Raw genomic sequence first — 16,210 nt, 5'->3', positions numbered from 1 at the left:
TTCACGCCTAGCGTTCTCATGGCATACATTTAAATACCGGAGCTCAAGCAGCCTGTAGTCACAGAAACGTGTTGGGTTAAATTGACTGTGGTAGCAAAATTTTATATGTTCTTCAATACAAGAAAAATTCCAATTCTCGAACGCTTACTTTGTGGGCCTAGTTAAAGGGTTTTGGTTTTTGTTTATCTGGGTCACCTTGTCTTTCAGTTCTGACTCCAAGGAGCTACACTTAAGAGAATGGATGTATCAGAAAAACAGGTTATAATGATACAGGGCTAATTTTACTTTTTAAGAAAAGTCACCACAAACTTTGAAAATATCTATTAACCACAGAAAAAGTGCAACACCAGAAGGGGGGCAGTGCAACAAGGAAGCTTTGTAATCCTACAAAGAGGCAGTCCTGTCGGACAGGAAGGGAGACAACGCACACACTTCCTTTGGAAAGAACAGCAGAAGCTTAATAAAAAGCTCGTACTTGGAATCAACACTGAAAAGCAGTATCCCAACTCACAAGCCTTTAAAACCAGAAAGACACTATGCTTCCCCAATTTAATTGCAGGTACACTAAGTGGTCTTGATTTCCCTAAGGGTTTTCCTCGGGGAATCTTCATTAGAAACAAATGTTTTCCACCTAGGGAGTGAAAACATTGTCCGTGGGAGGCCTGCAACAGGCTGGCTGTTTGGCACAGGCTTTTCGCGTCTTCCGCAGTGAGGACGCCCACCATTCCAGCAAGGGGGTTGGCGTGGGATCTTCCCGGGAGAGAGCCCTGGGCCTGACTTGGAGGGACGCAGCTAAGGGACCCGTCCTGCAGACGAAGGTCAGGGGCTGGACAGAACCGGAACCCAAGCTGCCCTGGGTCTTGGGAGCCACCCGGACAGCAACCGCCTGCATCCGTGCCTACGGCGAGGATGCCGAAGCCCGAGGGGGCCAACGCCACCCGGCCGACCACCCTGGTTTCCAACATCCAACAAAACACAAAGCTACTTTAAAACCGGAGGTTCAAGGTCATACTGTAAGCTGTCAGGCCGTGAGCCGGGAAGGAAGAGGGGAGCCCGGTGTTCAAACTCACAAGCCTCTCTTCTCGGTTCCCGAGCCCCGAACTATTTTCAATAGACAAATTCCGATTTTTTCCCCTCCGACAAAACCAGATGCAGCGCTAAGGAGGCTGCAGAAGGAGGGCCCGAGACACTTGCAGAGTACAGCGTTTCTCTCCCTCGCTCTCCTCGGAAACCAAAGGGGCGGCTAAGTACTGAGGAGAAAAAGCCGGGGTGGACAACTCGGACCACGGCGACAGCACGGGCGCGCCGGGCCATCGCGGGTCCCCCGGTGGGCCAGGAAACCATGGCCGCGGCATAGGCCCGGAGCTCTGCTCGGGCGGCGTCCTGGGGCGGGAAGACGCCAGCACTCACCCTGGGCCCGCTGGACAGTCCCCGGAGAGGGCCGCCGCCCGCCGGCTCTCGGGCGCTCGGGTGAGCGCTCTCAGAGGCCGTTGGCCGAGCGCACCGAGGCGCCGGGGCAAAGCTCCCGCGGAGCGGCCACAGCGGGCCGGTCAGACGCGAGAACGGCCAAGTCTGGCCCCTGCCAGGCCCCGTAGCGGAAGCAGATTTCGTGGTCATGTGACCAGGAGAGGGCGGATGTTCGTCCCACGCACGGGAGCGGTGGCCAATGGGAAGCTGGTAAGGAGACATCTTTGTTGTGGGCAAAGTGTGTTTGTAGAAGATGACCCTTGAAGTACTTAAACTCGGTTCACTTGCAGGCATTATTAGTTTGCGATGTTTAAGAACCCGGTGTTTGCAAGGGAAGCCTTCGGTAGTCAGTTAAGGTAACTTTTTCAGTACCACCTTCATCAAAATTTCTATGATGTGAGGCCTAACCTCCCCTATTTTTAACCAAGTCTGGTAGTGACTCTTACGCAGTCGTAAGTACTTGAAGTCCTCTAATTAAGAACCTCGGAAAAGAGGAAGGTAAGTTTCATGGAAGTTTGTAGCCTTAACTCTTGAGTGGCCCCCCGCTGGAAAACCGCAGTACACTCACCTAATACAAGACAGATGGGAGCTAAATCGGGAAATATGTGTATGCCTCCATTTTCACAAACAACTGAAGGTAGAGTCGGACTCACCCTCTTTCTGCATCCTTGGATTCAACCAGCCGCGTATTGAAAAAAAATTCTGTTGCCTCTCTACTGAACGTACAGACTTTCTTGTCACTGTATCCTAACCAATAGAGTAGAACACCTGTCTGCGTTGTATGAAATGCCACCCGATCTAGAGATGATTTGAAGCATATGTGAGGATGTGTGCGGTTCTGTGCAACAATATGCCGTTTTGTAAGGGACCTCAGCATCTGTAGATTTGGGTACTGCGGGGGAACCAATCCCCAACTCCTTTGTGGATATTGAGGAAAGGTACTACCTAGGAGTGGTGTAGTCCACCATCTAAAGATAGTCCAGAGATTTTACCATGCTGCAAAATAACTTGGGAAGTCCCCTTAATTTTGTTCTTGGGTCCCTTCTTAATCTTGGTGTAGGGAAAGTAAAATTTTCCACCACCCTCTTGGGTCTCAGCTGGACCTAATAATTGACAATAAGACAGCAAATAACAGGAGGAAAGCGTACAAATTTTATGTAGTAGTACATTTTACAATGGAGCTTTTACTAGAAAAATAAAGACTCAAAGAGGGTCCAAAGTTTAATAAGTTGCCCAGAGCAGTAAATTGTGAAAGCGTGAGAAGACAAAGGGGTTTCAGGCCAGGGCAGTGGACAAGCAGCTAGGGAGATAAGGGTTGAATAAAGTTGGTTTGTTCAGATTTCTCTCACTTTGGCTTGCCGACACTGGAGATAAGAATGTCTTCCTCCTGGTACAGGGAAGTCCCTTTCATATGAGAGTTATCTACCTCTTTCCCAAAGAGAAAGGAAGGCCAGAGTGCTTTTCTTGCATTTGCAGTTTAAGTGCCTTTGATTCAAAATAATCTTAATGCCAAAGTGGCATGTTCTGGGGTGATATATTCTGCTACCCTACAGTGGCAAACCATTTTTATTTGAGAATTCATTAAATAACAATAGTCAGTCCAAGTCACTGTCTTGGGGGGAAGGTATGGGTTAATCAGGGTAAACTATATGATCAAAATCTTTTAAGAATGAGAGACCTATGGTTTCTGTTAGCACTTGAACTTAGTTGCAATTTGTGTTTTGTTCCAGCACATCTCCCCACCAAAGAAAAATGGTTTGAAACAACCTTTAAATTAAGATTGTGACCCAGTTATCAAATCCAATGTCTTTTCCCATAACCCTGAACATTGTTTGTCTTCTGGCATTCTATTCTATTAAATTAATTGAGGCAGTGTTGTATAGAGTGTCAAAGTACTTAGCACTGTTTGGTAGTAGACTCTCCAAGAAAAGGTGGGAGAGGCATTTTCTCTTTCATGATAAAGATTCGTGTTGGACTTCCTTTTCTTCCTTCATCACTGTGAGCATTTCTGTTTATGGTTTAATCCACCATTGTCTATTTTTAAATCATAGTATATTAATCAAATCAGTACATCCATTTACTGTCATCTTGATATATTTGTTAGTTGTAGCCAATTCTACTTAAGTGCCTTGTTGAAGCCTTTTGCCTCTTCTCAATCCAGATTCCTCTTCCTGAATTGATTTTTTTTAAGTTAATGGCAAGATTATTTTTCTAGTCACCAAGGTTCAGAATACTGAAGATATCTTTTACTATCTTAATTTGACACTTATTTTTGGTGTGGTAAAGTTTAAACCATAGCAGTCTTGATATTCTTCTTCAGTTTCTGTATTATCTGTCACTTTTACATTAAAAATATACTAGTTTTAGAATCCAAAATAAATTTATTTTCATTTTGAAAAAATGAAGACAAATACAATTTTTCAGTTTTATTTTGACAATACAATAAAATACTTTAGCTGTAATTACAGAAATATTAGTACAATAAAATTATATTTTATCTATAATTACATAAATATTAGTATAATATATTGTAATTTTGTCAGTATGTAACAATATAAAATATTCAATATATTTTAAATATATTTTGTTATAGAGAAAATATTAAATTTAGTAACAGTAAGTTACATTTGTAACAAAAATCTTTGTAAGTTAGCTATAAAATTCAAATTTAAACATTACTTTTATAAATAAATTAATAATGTTAATCTTGCAGAAACAAAGAACTCTGAGAAATTGGTTGTTTTATCACACTGTGAGATTGCAGCCCCAAATTTAAAAGAAACAAGTTTCTCATATTTTGTCTAGAGGTTAAATCTCCATAACTTCATAAATATCTAGAAAATAATGCACATGAGCTGTATTTTCCTGCTTATTCTTAGAAGTATGATTTAACAATTGTTCATATGGCTTCATTGGAATTTAAGGCTTAAGCATCATATGTCTTCCTCAGAGGTTAAATACTGTTCAGAGGGCAAGAGGAGATAGAGGCTTGGGGACAAGTAAGGGCCAGTCATTTGGCATTAGCACCAGGTTTTAGTAGGAGTAAAAGTATATTACCTTAAAGTCACCTGTGAGTTTGGACTTTAAAACAGGCAAAGCTGTAACTGTTGTGGCCAGTTCCTGAGTGTTTGTCTAAAGCACCTTTTCTCAGTCTCTAGGATGCATCAGAATAATGAGGGAGGCTTGGACTTCTGGCCTCTACCTGCACAGTTTCTAATTTTCCAAGTCTAGAGTGGGCTAGAATTTGCATTTGTAATAAGTTCCCAGATGATGCTGATGCTACCAGTCCAGGAACCACATTTTTGAAAACCACTGGACCGTGGAGTTCAGCTAGTCCTCTTGGTCACTGCAGTACAGTTCAGACAGTAGGATATTTTTAGAACAGGAAGATCTTAGTCTTAGGTGAATATAAGTACATAATTTAAATAGAATGTCGCATGTCTTAGGATGTAAAAATGGCTTGACAGCAATCTTGTGAGCAGCAAAGAATGTAAACCATGTCTGTGCTCGTGGATCACATTTTCCCTTACAAAACAATTGAGATAGGAGCAATAGTCTTATCAGCACCACCAATTCCACCTCAGTGGATTAAAAGACATCTTCAAAGCTTTGCTTCATGATGCCTGGCCTCTAAGACTCATCGAATAGAACGATCATCATGTATAAAGGATGTTTTAAATGTCTGTAGATCTTTGTTTTCTTAATTTTGTTCAGACCTTAGCTTCTTCAGTGCCTAGGAGAATATAAAGGTCTTGGACTTTCCCTTAGCAGAGTTCTTATTTTTTTTTTAAACTTTTACTCAGGCCTGCCAAATCATGATGGTGAAATATAAAAATAGTGATAAAGGAAGAAAAAGGTGGGGGATGGGGAGTGGAGAGCCAACTCATATACATGACGTTCTCTTTGTTTGTTGGTTTTGGTGCTGGGATTCAAATATAGGGTCTTCCACATGCTAAGGACATGCTGTACCACTAAGCTACAACCCCAGACCCTATATGAGATTCTTAATAGAAGCAGTAAGGAGCCTTTCTGAGATATTAGATCAGAAACAAAATCCACCCTCCAGTCTCTCCATAACTTAATATAGTGCCTGTGATATAGCTTGGTGCCGAAGAAAATTATTAAGTTAAATTAAGTAAATTTGGGAATGGATCAACACACTTAAAAACAAGTTTTAGGACATATAGCTGCCCGGTTATGCATTCATACATTAAGGTTTTTACACAGTGGTCTCTTTCAACCACTGTGTTGAAAAAATATATGACATAAAAACATGGTTTTTTTTTTTTTCAAACCAAGAATTAGAAAAGTAACAAAGGAACAAGTCTGTAAAACCAAGTAATCAAATATTTAGATCAGAAGAAATGTTCTGAGCCAGATAAGCCAACAAATACTTTACATTCTTTCATGGGTTATTAAACTACTGTACCCAGTTAAAAAAGGTATGCACCAGCATTTATATGAATGGGGATAAAGTGCATATCTAATCAGTAGTGTCCTCGTAATGTTTTCAGGTGCATTGGAAATGAGAGGTTTAGTTAGATTTCTAAGTGTGTGTATAGCAACATCCTATTACGATAATTCAGTAAACCTTTTAACCACTTTGAGTACTAGGCAGACTATATTGATGAAGTGAAACAAATTCAATACAAATAAAAACCTTCAAAGAAATATAAAACAAAGCCATACACTGTTTCCAGGGTTATTATGGCTCCAGCTGGGCAACCTCCTTTTGACTTTAGTTTTGGTTGTAGAAGATCCACGAACATCAGTTTTAATTCTAGTCCCTCAGGCCTTGGGCTACTCAATAGGTCTGACAGTCCAGTTCTAGTCATTGTTCTCCAGTGTTCTAAATGCCCTTTCTCTATCTGAGAAAGTTTCAGGAAGGATGTAGTAGGGCAATCTGTGACTGACTGAGCCTCCCCATGTCTTAAAGACTAGAAGAAAGAGGACAAATGTCAGAATCCATGAACCAAATATCTTGTAGCTTGTAGCAGTCAAGTTTTATACAATCACCATGTAGATAGTATTTTGGATACAAGTAATTTCAGCAGTATTTTGAGAAAAGTTGTTGCCTTGCCACAGAGAAATTTGAAACAGCACAGATTTGGAGAACATAAACACAGAACTATCTTGAAAGAAATGCTTTCTTCTGTGGTACAAACTGAAATTTTGTATACCAAGCTTTCGTAGAATAACATTGTATGGTTAGAAAAAAGTGCCTAAATAAATGCATTTTTCTGAGCCATTACTTTGTTATCTAGGAGAAAAAAAATGACAGTTTTATTTCCTTTTATTTCTTCATTGTCTTTTCTTCATGCACACCTGACAGCGACTTACTATATTTTCTAGCTCTCCAGCTTTCACAGTTGATGGAGTAGGTTTTCTGAAATAAAAATACATACATTAATTTACAGATGAAAATGGAATACTTACTGGGTTTGAATTTTATTAGTAAATGTTATAGTTGTAAATTTTATCATAACATATTTCTTTATGGTAGAGGTAAATTTCTAAAAAGTATATATATATATAGCAACAATTTATATAATTTTAGTTGTTTTTTAGCAGCACTCAGAAAATTTAGGTCTTGATGCAAACTTACAGATCATCATTTTTTTGTAAACCCACACTTTAAGTAATCTGTTATTTACACGTGTTCCAATACATTACTTTGATTACCCTATCCTTTAGTGGTTTTATTTGGTGATTTACTATAAATTCATATATAAATATTAAGTATGCTTAGTGATGGCAAGAATCATCTATTTTATCTTTACTGGTACAGTAGTACAAAACTGTTGCTTGGTGACTTCAGAATGCTTATAAACTGGGAGCACTGAGCATGGGAGGGAGGATTAAGTGTTACTACATCACCAATGAGATAACTAACACAGGCAACCTTTAAGTAGGTCTGCAGTCGAATCATCAGATTAAACTTAATACTGAATAGTTACCTGAACATTCTCTCTGGATTTAATGAAGCCAACCAGAAACTGTAGGAATTTGAATAGTAGTTGCATGTTCCTCTTCCGTGACATTCTACAAATGGATTGGCTCGGAATTCCTCCAAGCAGGAGCCGGGGGATGCCAGTGCTTGCCCAGAGCCCTCAGAACCTGCACTTGTGAACTATCACAATAAAAACACCTCAGTAAAACTCTGTTGGTGTTCAAATGTTCAGTTCTTTATTTGTTTGGGGTGGGAGGCAGCATAAGACAATAGGAAAAGAGAAAAAAGTGCCAATTAAGCCTGTATTTTCTTATCCAGATTTGCTAATACTCCAGGCCTCTTCAGAACAAGGTGTAGTCATGAAAAAGAAAGTAAAGGCCATTCTTTCTGCCTGGAATGCTGCACAGATTTAAGTCTTTCCAGTCCTTCCAGCATCTGCTAGTATATCACCTAGAAAGGCTTTCCTTGACCTCATCCCCATCCCAGCCTCTCACCTCACCTTGCCTTTTTACTTCGTAGTACGTCTCACCAACTGGACTCTTGTTACTGTTGCTATTATTTTGTATTCTTGCCTGTCATCTACCTTCATCACTGGCGGATAAGCTCTGTGAGAGCAAGAGCTTTCATTCCTGGTATCCTTAGTGACTGTTCTAGAACAGTCATGACATGGTAGGTGTTCAATAAATATTTTTGAAGTTATTAAGAATGGACAACTAAATAGAGTAGAGAGAGTAATGTAAAATAAACAGTGCTATACAGGATTCAAATATGCATAGTCACATTTATGCAGCTGTCAGTATTGCAGACGATCAGTCCGTGGACTTCATTGATTACTTATAACTGGAAGATGGTTCTGTGAGGGGCCATTTCTCCTCACTTTCATCTTCATAGGAACATCACAGTGACACAAAACAAGGCACAGAGATTTTGGAGCACGTAGACCTAGGTTCAGATCCTAGCTTTGCCACTTGATAGTTGTGATACCTTGAGGAAATTACTTCCTCTCGGGGATTTCATAAGCATTATAGAGGATAGATATAAAGAAACTGCCACAACAAAGGGCATTCCATTACCAATAAGTGGTAGCTACTAATCACCTACATGTCACGATTTCTCCTCCTGAGAAGTCTTATTTTCTTTTTTTTAGTTTCATTGTTCACTAAAAGCAACAGTTTTAAGGTATGCTTGCATATTGACAAATATCCGTGACAGGTTGTACATTATTGTCAGACAGACTCAATCTTGACCACATTTTACCCATCACAATATTAGATTTCATAGGTAATCTTTACTGTAAATATGCTGTTCTTTTTCACCTTACCATGATAAAAGAAAATCCTTTCCAGAGGGAAATCCAGCCATGGGGACATGGGGGAATGGAGGTGGTTTGGCTGTGAACAGCTATAGCCATCGCAGGACCTTCACAGACAGTGCATCTATAATATGAAACAAACAGTATGGTGGCACCATCACATTCTGCCCTGTTCCTTTCCTTACACATGACATGATTCACTTGGTCCCATTACAAAACCAAGGGACTAGATCTTTACCTGCTAATGTAAGGCTCCAGAGCCCTGCCAGTAATTGGAGCCATGTCCATAGGCATCAGAGCTGGTGTTGACAACCAGTATGAATAATCATTTCGAGATGCAAAATTACATACATTATTGATGTTACAGAATAAGAATGGCATTGTGGTAAATCGCTGCAGGCAGCTGCCAAGAGTTCCTAATAAAACATGACACTGAATATCATCTGTAGTACATTAAAGTTATTTTGAATATCATTATGAAGTAGAGATCAATTAACACATAACTTGTGACAAACCTGGACAAAGACAACACAAAAGAGTTATTTGCAAAATACGGTGTTGAAGAGTTTTAGTAATGATAGAAATCAGAGTCCCAATGGGCAAACAAACCCTTTTTCTCCAGTTAATGCTTCCTGTAGTCTTTTCTAAGCAGTCTACAACTTGGGGGAGGTGTAGTTCAGTTGAAACAGTTTCTTTGCTTCAAATATTCCTAGTTATTCATAATAGCTAACAACCAAATAAAGCTTTAGAAAAGATAATTTGTAATTAAAAATAAGACAGGTGGTTTAAGTGAAAAATGTTTGCATTGAAAAGGATGGGCTCAATTCCCTCTAGTGTTTTATATTTAAAATGTGCTGGAAGATACTCAAGGTTGTTTACAGTTACCCTCAGAGAAAACACCCCATTCTATAAAAATTCACAATCTGCATATGAAACAAAATGTCTGAAAACTAGGATTGGAACATTACCAAGATCTTGTCCATGGGCTTGTTCATTTCCTTGTACAAAGAGAAGAGAAAACCCATTATAGAGTGGCTCTGTCCCTTCTGGACATGAAGGAGTTTTTGTTGTCTGACTATGTCGGGTGAAGACAAAACCTCCCATTTTCATCCCAGTTGCAGGTGATCCCATGTCTCCTGGTTTTCCCTTCAAACCTGGCAATCCATCTGATCCCGGTGGTCCTTTAAAAATCACATTTATATCATGTGGAAGGTAGATCCAATACAAATACAAGCATTACCATATGTACATATAAATATATACAGAATATATTTCCAGAAGTGAGATTTAGAGGAGACTGAGGGAGGAGGAAAAGAAGGAAAGAATGGTACTGAGTGAAATAACATCATATCTGTGTAGTAAGAAGACACAATGGAACACACTGAAAACTGAGAGTAGTGGAGGAAGTTAGACTGGTTTAAGCACAGTATATTTATGGATAAAATACCAAGGCAAGATCCCCACTGAAAAATGAACAGATACCTAAACAATGAAGGGTATGAATTTAAAACAGGTTATGTTAAGGGGAGGGGACTAGTAGAAGGAGGAGGGTAAATGAAGAGAGTAAAGGAAGATGAATATGGGCGATGTACTTTCTATATATGTATGAATATAGAACATTGAAACCTGTTGAAGTCACCTTAAGAGGGGAATGGAGTAGGAGGGAGAATAGTGAAGAGGATAAACCTGTTTGGGGTATAATACATGTATATACAAAAATGTCACAGCAAACCTCCCTGTATAACTATCATATGCTAACTTTTTTTTTTAAGGAAGAACAAGAAGGTAAAACAGTTGCTGCCTGGGGAGTGGGTGCTGGGGTAGGGAAGGGTGAAGGAGGGTGAATATGGTGGATGTGTTTTGTATTCATATATGAAAACAGAACAATGAAACCTGTTGAACGTGCTCTAAGAAAAGGGTATAGAGGGGCATGAGGGAGAAGGATGGAGGGGTAAATCTAATTAAGGTAATGTAAGACCATGTGTCAATGTCACAATGTATCCCCCTTTACAACTATAATATGTTAATGAAAATCATGAATCACATTATAAATGTTGCAACAAGAACAGAATCTTAAACTTTTCCATAGTGCTAATTTAAATGCTTTTACATATTTAGTTAAGCTTCAGATATAGAAAGGAAATCTAGAGATTTCCTTTTAAAGTAGCCTATAAAATGACCAAATAATATTAAATGGTAACCAGTTTATCCCAGGGTGCCTCTTACTACAGATATGTATGTGCATCTTATGAGTTTTTTGAGATCAAGTCTTTATCTTTGAATTCCCCTGTCATGCTTAGCACAGTGGCCTGCATTTGGTAGATCTCATGTATGTCTTTTATGAATAAGTGAATGGATTGTCCTACAGTGTGTGTGTGTAGGGGGGTGGTGAAATCAAATACCTACTACTTGAAAGTCTGTTCAAATAGATAATAAAAATCACTAATGCCTTTGATAATTCAGTAAATAATCATGGAAAACACAGTTCTTTTTAAAAGTGCAAACTTAAAGGACATTTTTATCAATTAGTAATCAAATAAGAACAGAAAAGACATTTTTTACAGTAATAAGGGTTAGTTTCTTTTAGTAATATGCGTTTAAAATAAAGTAAGTGATTTTTATACTTTTTTTTCTCTGTAGTTGGAGTTTGCTAATCCACATTTGTCACTTTCTAAATAAGGATTAGTGAATTATCCTTTCCCCCGTCTTCGTGTCCTTCCCTCTCTTTTTCATTATCAAATTGTGTTGCTTCTGATACTGGCACTTGCCACACCTCCTCACTCCTATCCATTTCCATTGCCTCCTTACCTGACACATTCTTTGCTTTTCCTAACCCTGTTATTCACAGGGAGCTATAATTCCAGTCTCTGCACAGGAATGGTAATATGATTAGGAAAGCAGGACAGTAACTGGAAGTAAACTTGTATGGTAATGTGTGCTGTTCAAGGAAGGGAGACCAAGCCTGTCAGTTAATGCCAATGCAATCTGAATCTTGGATCCCTTTATTATTATTATGATGCTTCCATGGCATCGGACTATGTCTACTTGCTAATAATTCTCAACATAACTTGTAGTGTACTTGTTAATGTTGTTGCATTAAACTGAAACCCAGCCTTGGTCATTAAAGTTTATAAATTAATAGTATTATTGATACGAGCTTTATTTTTTACTTTTTTGAAAACATAGGAAGGAAAGGCAAATGATTAGTAGTCTCCAATGTGCACTCATGACAATACTAAATCAAAACTATGCAGTTAATCTCACTAATATAGCATCATATTCAAATTTTTAAAGATTTAAGTTTCAGGACATTCATTATTATAGTATATTTGGGCATATAAGTCAGTAAACTGGAAAAATCACATTTTGATGTTTTTCTTATTTTAACATTTTCTTTGTTAAAATAAGAAATAATCTTATAAATGATAAGATTTGATCATTTAGATATTTTCCAGAGGAGAGTTGTGAAACTTTTGCAGAAGGTAGATTTAGATCCAGGTATTAAACTGGCAAATATAGCTTCTATTTGCAATAAAGCATTATATTTAAGAGATACCTTTCCAGAGCACACACATAAATCGTTGAGTTATAGTCAAGAATTTCATAGTTAAAAGATGGCTTTCTTAAATAAGGAAACTATATTGTTCTAGTCATATCAAGGTAGTGATTTTCTAACTATAAACTGTATGCCACTCTTATAAATAGTTATTAACTAACAACTCCTGTAAGAATTAAAAACAGTATTGAACTTTCTGAGTTCATAGAACAGAACTCAGAATAGAACACCCACTAGTACTTTATTAGTTCTATTTTTCCTCAGCCTAAGATGTGCATCAGGCTAAAAATTTGGAGTACATCTGCCAAAAGTAGGAAGAATAGTGTTTTCCAGTAATTCTTGACTTCTCATATTTGTCAAAATTAACGTTTAGCCCTGGCCTTTGTTCTAATCTGAATAATACAAACTGAAAGACCTAGATTACTCTTGTAATCACACACCCAAATAAGACTTCCCTGTGTATTGAAACAGCACTGCTTCAGCCAACAAAACAAGCTGAGTATTTGTTTACCTTGACCTCCTTTAGATCCTTTGTTGCCTTTTTCTCCAACTGTTCCAGGATTTCCTGGTTTCCCATCTTTGCCTGGTTTACCACTTGGTCCACAGGATCCTAGGCAAAAACAAACACCATATTGCATTTCATCATATTAAGATGAAAGGTAAGGTGACCAACCATCTCAGTTAACTTGGACTTCCCAGTTTCAGCAATGAAAGTCCTGTATCCCTGGAAGACTCTCAGACCTAAGCAAATTAAAATGGTTGTTCACCCAACATGTTACCTCCACTTCCCCCCAAAAAGACCTATAAAGAGCTGGAGATACGGTTCAAGTAGTATAGCACTTGCCTAGCAACTGCAAGACCCTAAGTTCAAACCCTCTACCCTAAAAAAACACAGTGGATTACGATTGTTCTGCCCTTTAAATTTGCTCCACTCCAGAATTCACTAGGCCCACATATTTACCAAACTAGTAAGTTATATCTCTCTCACCTCCCATATGATGCAGACAAACTTAGAGTACAGTAGTTCCATTCCGAAGTTCATTACACTGTGCTAAACCTATATAATGGGGTTAGCACGGTGGGGTTATGTTCAGCTCCCAAACACCAATATTTTGAAAAGATTTTGAAGTCATTTTTCTAACACTTAGCTGTAGAAAGTGTTAGAAAAGTTGTACTTTGCTATATGAAAGTTTTACTTTTGTTGGAAAAGTGTTGATGCTGGAGGTGTGGCTCCAGCACTAGAGTACTGGCCTAGCAAGCATGAAGACCTCAGTTCAGGCCTGAGTACCACCAAAAGAAAAAAAAAAGTGTTAGAAAAGTTTTATTGTGTTGTACAACGTGTTAGAAAAATTCAAATTCACAGAACCTGGGTATAATTAAGCAATCATTTAGACCTTGAACTCCAGAGATTGACAACTGTCAGAGCAGATAGCCATATCTTCACCTTAATTAAAAAAAAAAAAAGCACCCTAAAGTATATTTGTTTTAGTTTCTATTGTATGCTAGCTTTCAATAGATTCCAAGACCTTTTATTTCCTGGTCCAGGGTAAATGAGCTCAATCTTAAATTGATTATAAAAACTATTACAATGTTTAATGTTTTCTGTGAAGTTGTATCATTTGCTTCCAAAGTGCTTTACAGGTTATCTTGATTTAACCATTTCATAGAGATCCAAGTCAGTGTTGCCAGGGCCACACCTGGGTTTCCTGGTGGCCCCAGTGGCCCAGGTTCTCCTTGCATCCCTAGTTGTCCAGGTGGGCCAGGTGGCCCTGGGCTCCCTGGAAGGGAGATGATCTTAAGTGTGCCAGGGTCTCCACGTACACCTGTTGACATAAGCATAAGAAGAAGTTGGTTTCATGGATGAGTTACACCTTCTACCTAGAAAACAATAGTAAGGAAATATATTTACCAGGTGGTCCTTTTGGCCCAACTGGCCCTGGAGGTCCATTTGGTCCTAGAAATCCTGGATTACCTTTCTCTCCTTTAAATAATAAAAAAGAAAAAGCAGTATTATTCCACTTAGAACAATGGATTTCCTACTTCAGATTGATAATCAACTCTAAAGCTCAGTATTAGAAGTTATTTTCAGAATTTTGTTTGTATATAATGGTTCATGTTTAGTCAGTCTATAAAAATATACCCAAGAAGTAGGTATTAGGAACTTGTATTTTAGCCAGGCATGGTATTGCACTCCTGTCATCCCAGCCCTTGTGAATCTAAGGCAGGAGGATCATAAGTTTGAGACCAGCCTAGGCTACATAGTGAGACCCTGTCTCAATATAAATAAGAAGTTATACATCAACAGGGAAATGTTCCTAAGAATTCATTTTTTGAGTTTGGGAACCAATCCAATTTAACATTTAAGGAAGAAATCTAAAGTCACATTAAAGTCTATATTAAAGCTGGGTGTGGTGGTATACACCTGTGATTCCAGCACTCAGGAAACTGAGTCAGGAGGATATCTAGTTAGAGAGTACCCTAGGATGCACAGCAAGACCTGTCTCAAAAAGAAAAAGATGTAAAACTTACAGAGGTTAAGATTTCTCTTATAATCTTTTACACAAATGAAAATAATGTTACAAAAAGACATTTATCTGAAGAAATACGCTTTTTAAAAAATATACCTGCTTACTTAGACTTTACTAATAAATATATTAAATGGAAGAAACAATAAAATAATTTAGTACCAAAATTAATTAATAGTACACTAGAAGTTATCCACTTGATAAGAGAACTTGAGGAAAGTGTTAATATTTATATATTAATATAAACTAGAAGTCTAAATGTTTTTGTTTAGTGATTAAAATTTTCCTAAATATAAGAGCTAATCATTAATTCCAGCTGATGGCCTTACCTGAAATCTAAGAAAGTAAATGAATATGTTTAAAAAGATCTATTTTTAAGAATCTCTCCTCCGGTTACCTAAGTAGTCACCATGATGTGTTCTTTTTTTTTTTTTTCATGATGTGTCCTTTAGTGGAACTTTTTTATATAGCTTTCAAATCTAAGATATTTTTATTCTGAGACTTGAGGAAGTGATGGTGTTACAAACTTTGCTCAGGCTCCTCCCCAATATTCACCACTCAGAATCACTCACTGTGGTTTTGCTTTAGCTATTTTTCTCCTTAAAGGGTTGGTGGCTGAGGGTGCTGAAATAGACCTTTTAAAAACCCATCTTGTCCTCCCTTGAACCTAGAAAAAGTTTTCCTTCATGAAAATGTGGCTTTGTTCGCATTGGATACACTCATTATTTAGCATATTTATAGGCTATGCTAAGAGAGTCCTGGCCCTATAGAATCCTTTCTAGAGGAATTAACCAGCTAAGACAATGAATCAAATATTCAAAACCTTATTTAACATCCTAGTGGACTTTTAAGATTAAGAACATAGGAGCTTGGGATTTAACTCAATAGTAGATTGCTTACCTAGCATGTGTGAGGTCCTGGGTTTGGTTTCCATCAAGAAAAAAACACATGTGTGTTTATGTATATGTGTGTGTGTGCCTTGTAAAAACACAAATGCATGAAAATCACTTTATCCCCACTAACAGTCTGGTGGCTGCTCTTTTGGGTTTTTCAACATTGAAATTTATGAAAGTAATAAATGCACATGGTAAAGTAAACAACAAAATATTGATGTAGTTCTCCATCCTCATTCCAACGCATATCACTATTCTCAAAGAAAATACTTTCAACTGTTTCTGTTTTTAATTTTTCTGTAGTTTACATCCTTAAGTTACAGTTTTAATTTCTAAGCCCCATGGGATTGGGTGCTGGTGTAGTCTCCCTTTTTACTCACTTTGAGATCCTATTTGTAATAACCCCTGCTGACTATGGTATCTATAGGAGCTCGGCAAACATTTTCATGCTCTAAAATATGATTTGCAGTTATTGTACTTGTGTGAAAACAGCAGTGCAGAAAAACA

At 38.1% G+C, this 16,210-nt stretch overlaps 3 protein-coding genes across 22 annotated transcripts in view; 1 reads left to right on the top strand and 2 right to left on the bottom strand.

Moving 5' to 3' along the window:
- Window positions 1–1,591, bottom strand: part of Mff (mitochondrial fission factor) — a 33,809-nt gene extending 32,218 nt beyond the window's left edge. For 12 of the 14 annotated variants that reach the window (XM_020179949.2, XM_020179945.2, XM_020179946.2 and 9 more), the window contains exon 1: window positions 1,411–1,591. The gene's annotated coding sequence lies outside the window, so the exon portion shown is untranslated. The remainder of the gene's footprint in view (window positions 1–1,410) is intronic. The other 2 variants (XM_020179953.2, XM_020179955.2) reach the window with 1 other exon arrangement.
- Window positions 1,554–16,210, top strand: part of Col4a4 (collagen type IV alpha 4 chain) — a 246,505-nt gene continuing 231,848 nt past the window's right edge. Inside the window, exon 1 of the mRNA XM_074071878.1 lies at window positions 1,554–1,677. The gene's annotated coding sequence lies outside the window, so the exon portion shown is untranslated. The remainder of the gene's footprint in view (window positions 1,678–16,210) is intronic.
- Col4a3 (collagen type IV alpha 3 chain) overlaps window positions 5,716–16,210 on the bottom strand; it is a 131,825-nt gene continuing 121,330 nt past the window's right edge. For 3 of the 7 annotated variants that reach the window (XM_074071868.1, XM_074071869.1, XM_074071873.1), the window contains 9 exons: window positions 14,195–14,266; window positions 13,983–14,108; window positions 12,797–12,895; window positions 9,698–9,910; window positions 8,968–9,145; window positions 8,739–8,853; window positions 7,425–7,597; window positions 6,808–6,853; window positions 5,716–6,404 (listed from right to left, as the gene is read on the bottom strand). In XM_074071868.1, the coding sequence (XP_073927969.1) occupies window positions 6,111–6,404; window positions 6,808–6,853; window positions 7,425–7,597; window positions 8,739–8,853; window positions 8,968–9,145; window positions 9,698–9,910; window positions 12,797–12,895; window positions 13,983–14,108; window positions 14,195–14,266 (1,316 nt within the window). In that variant the 3' untranslated portion in view covers window positions 5,716–6,110. Of the gene's footprint in view, window positions 6,854–7,424; window positions 7,598–8,738; window positions 8,854–8,967; window positions 9,146–9,697; window positions 11,597–12,796; window positions 12,896–13,982; window positions 14,109–14,194; window positions 14,267–16,210 lie in introns of those variants that run through there. The other 4 variants (XM_074071870.1, XM_074071871.1, XM_020179930.2 and 1 more) reach the window with 4 other exon arrangements.

This window comes from Castor canadensis, chromosome 4 (assembly GCF_047511655.1).
Source record: "Castor canadensis chromosome 4, mCasCan1.hap1v2, whole genome shotgun sequence".
In the NCBI taxonomy this organism is placed as follows: domain Eukaryota; kingdom Metazoa; phylum Chordata; class Mammalia; order Rodentia; family Castoridae; genus Castor; species Castor canadensis.
This window is presented reverse-complemented; position numbering and strand designations above follow the sequence as displayed.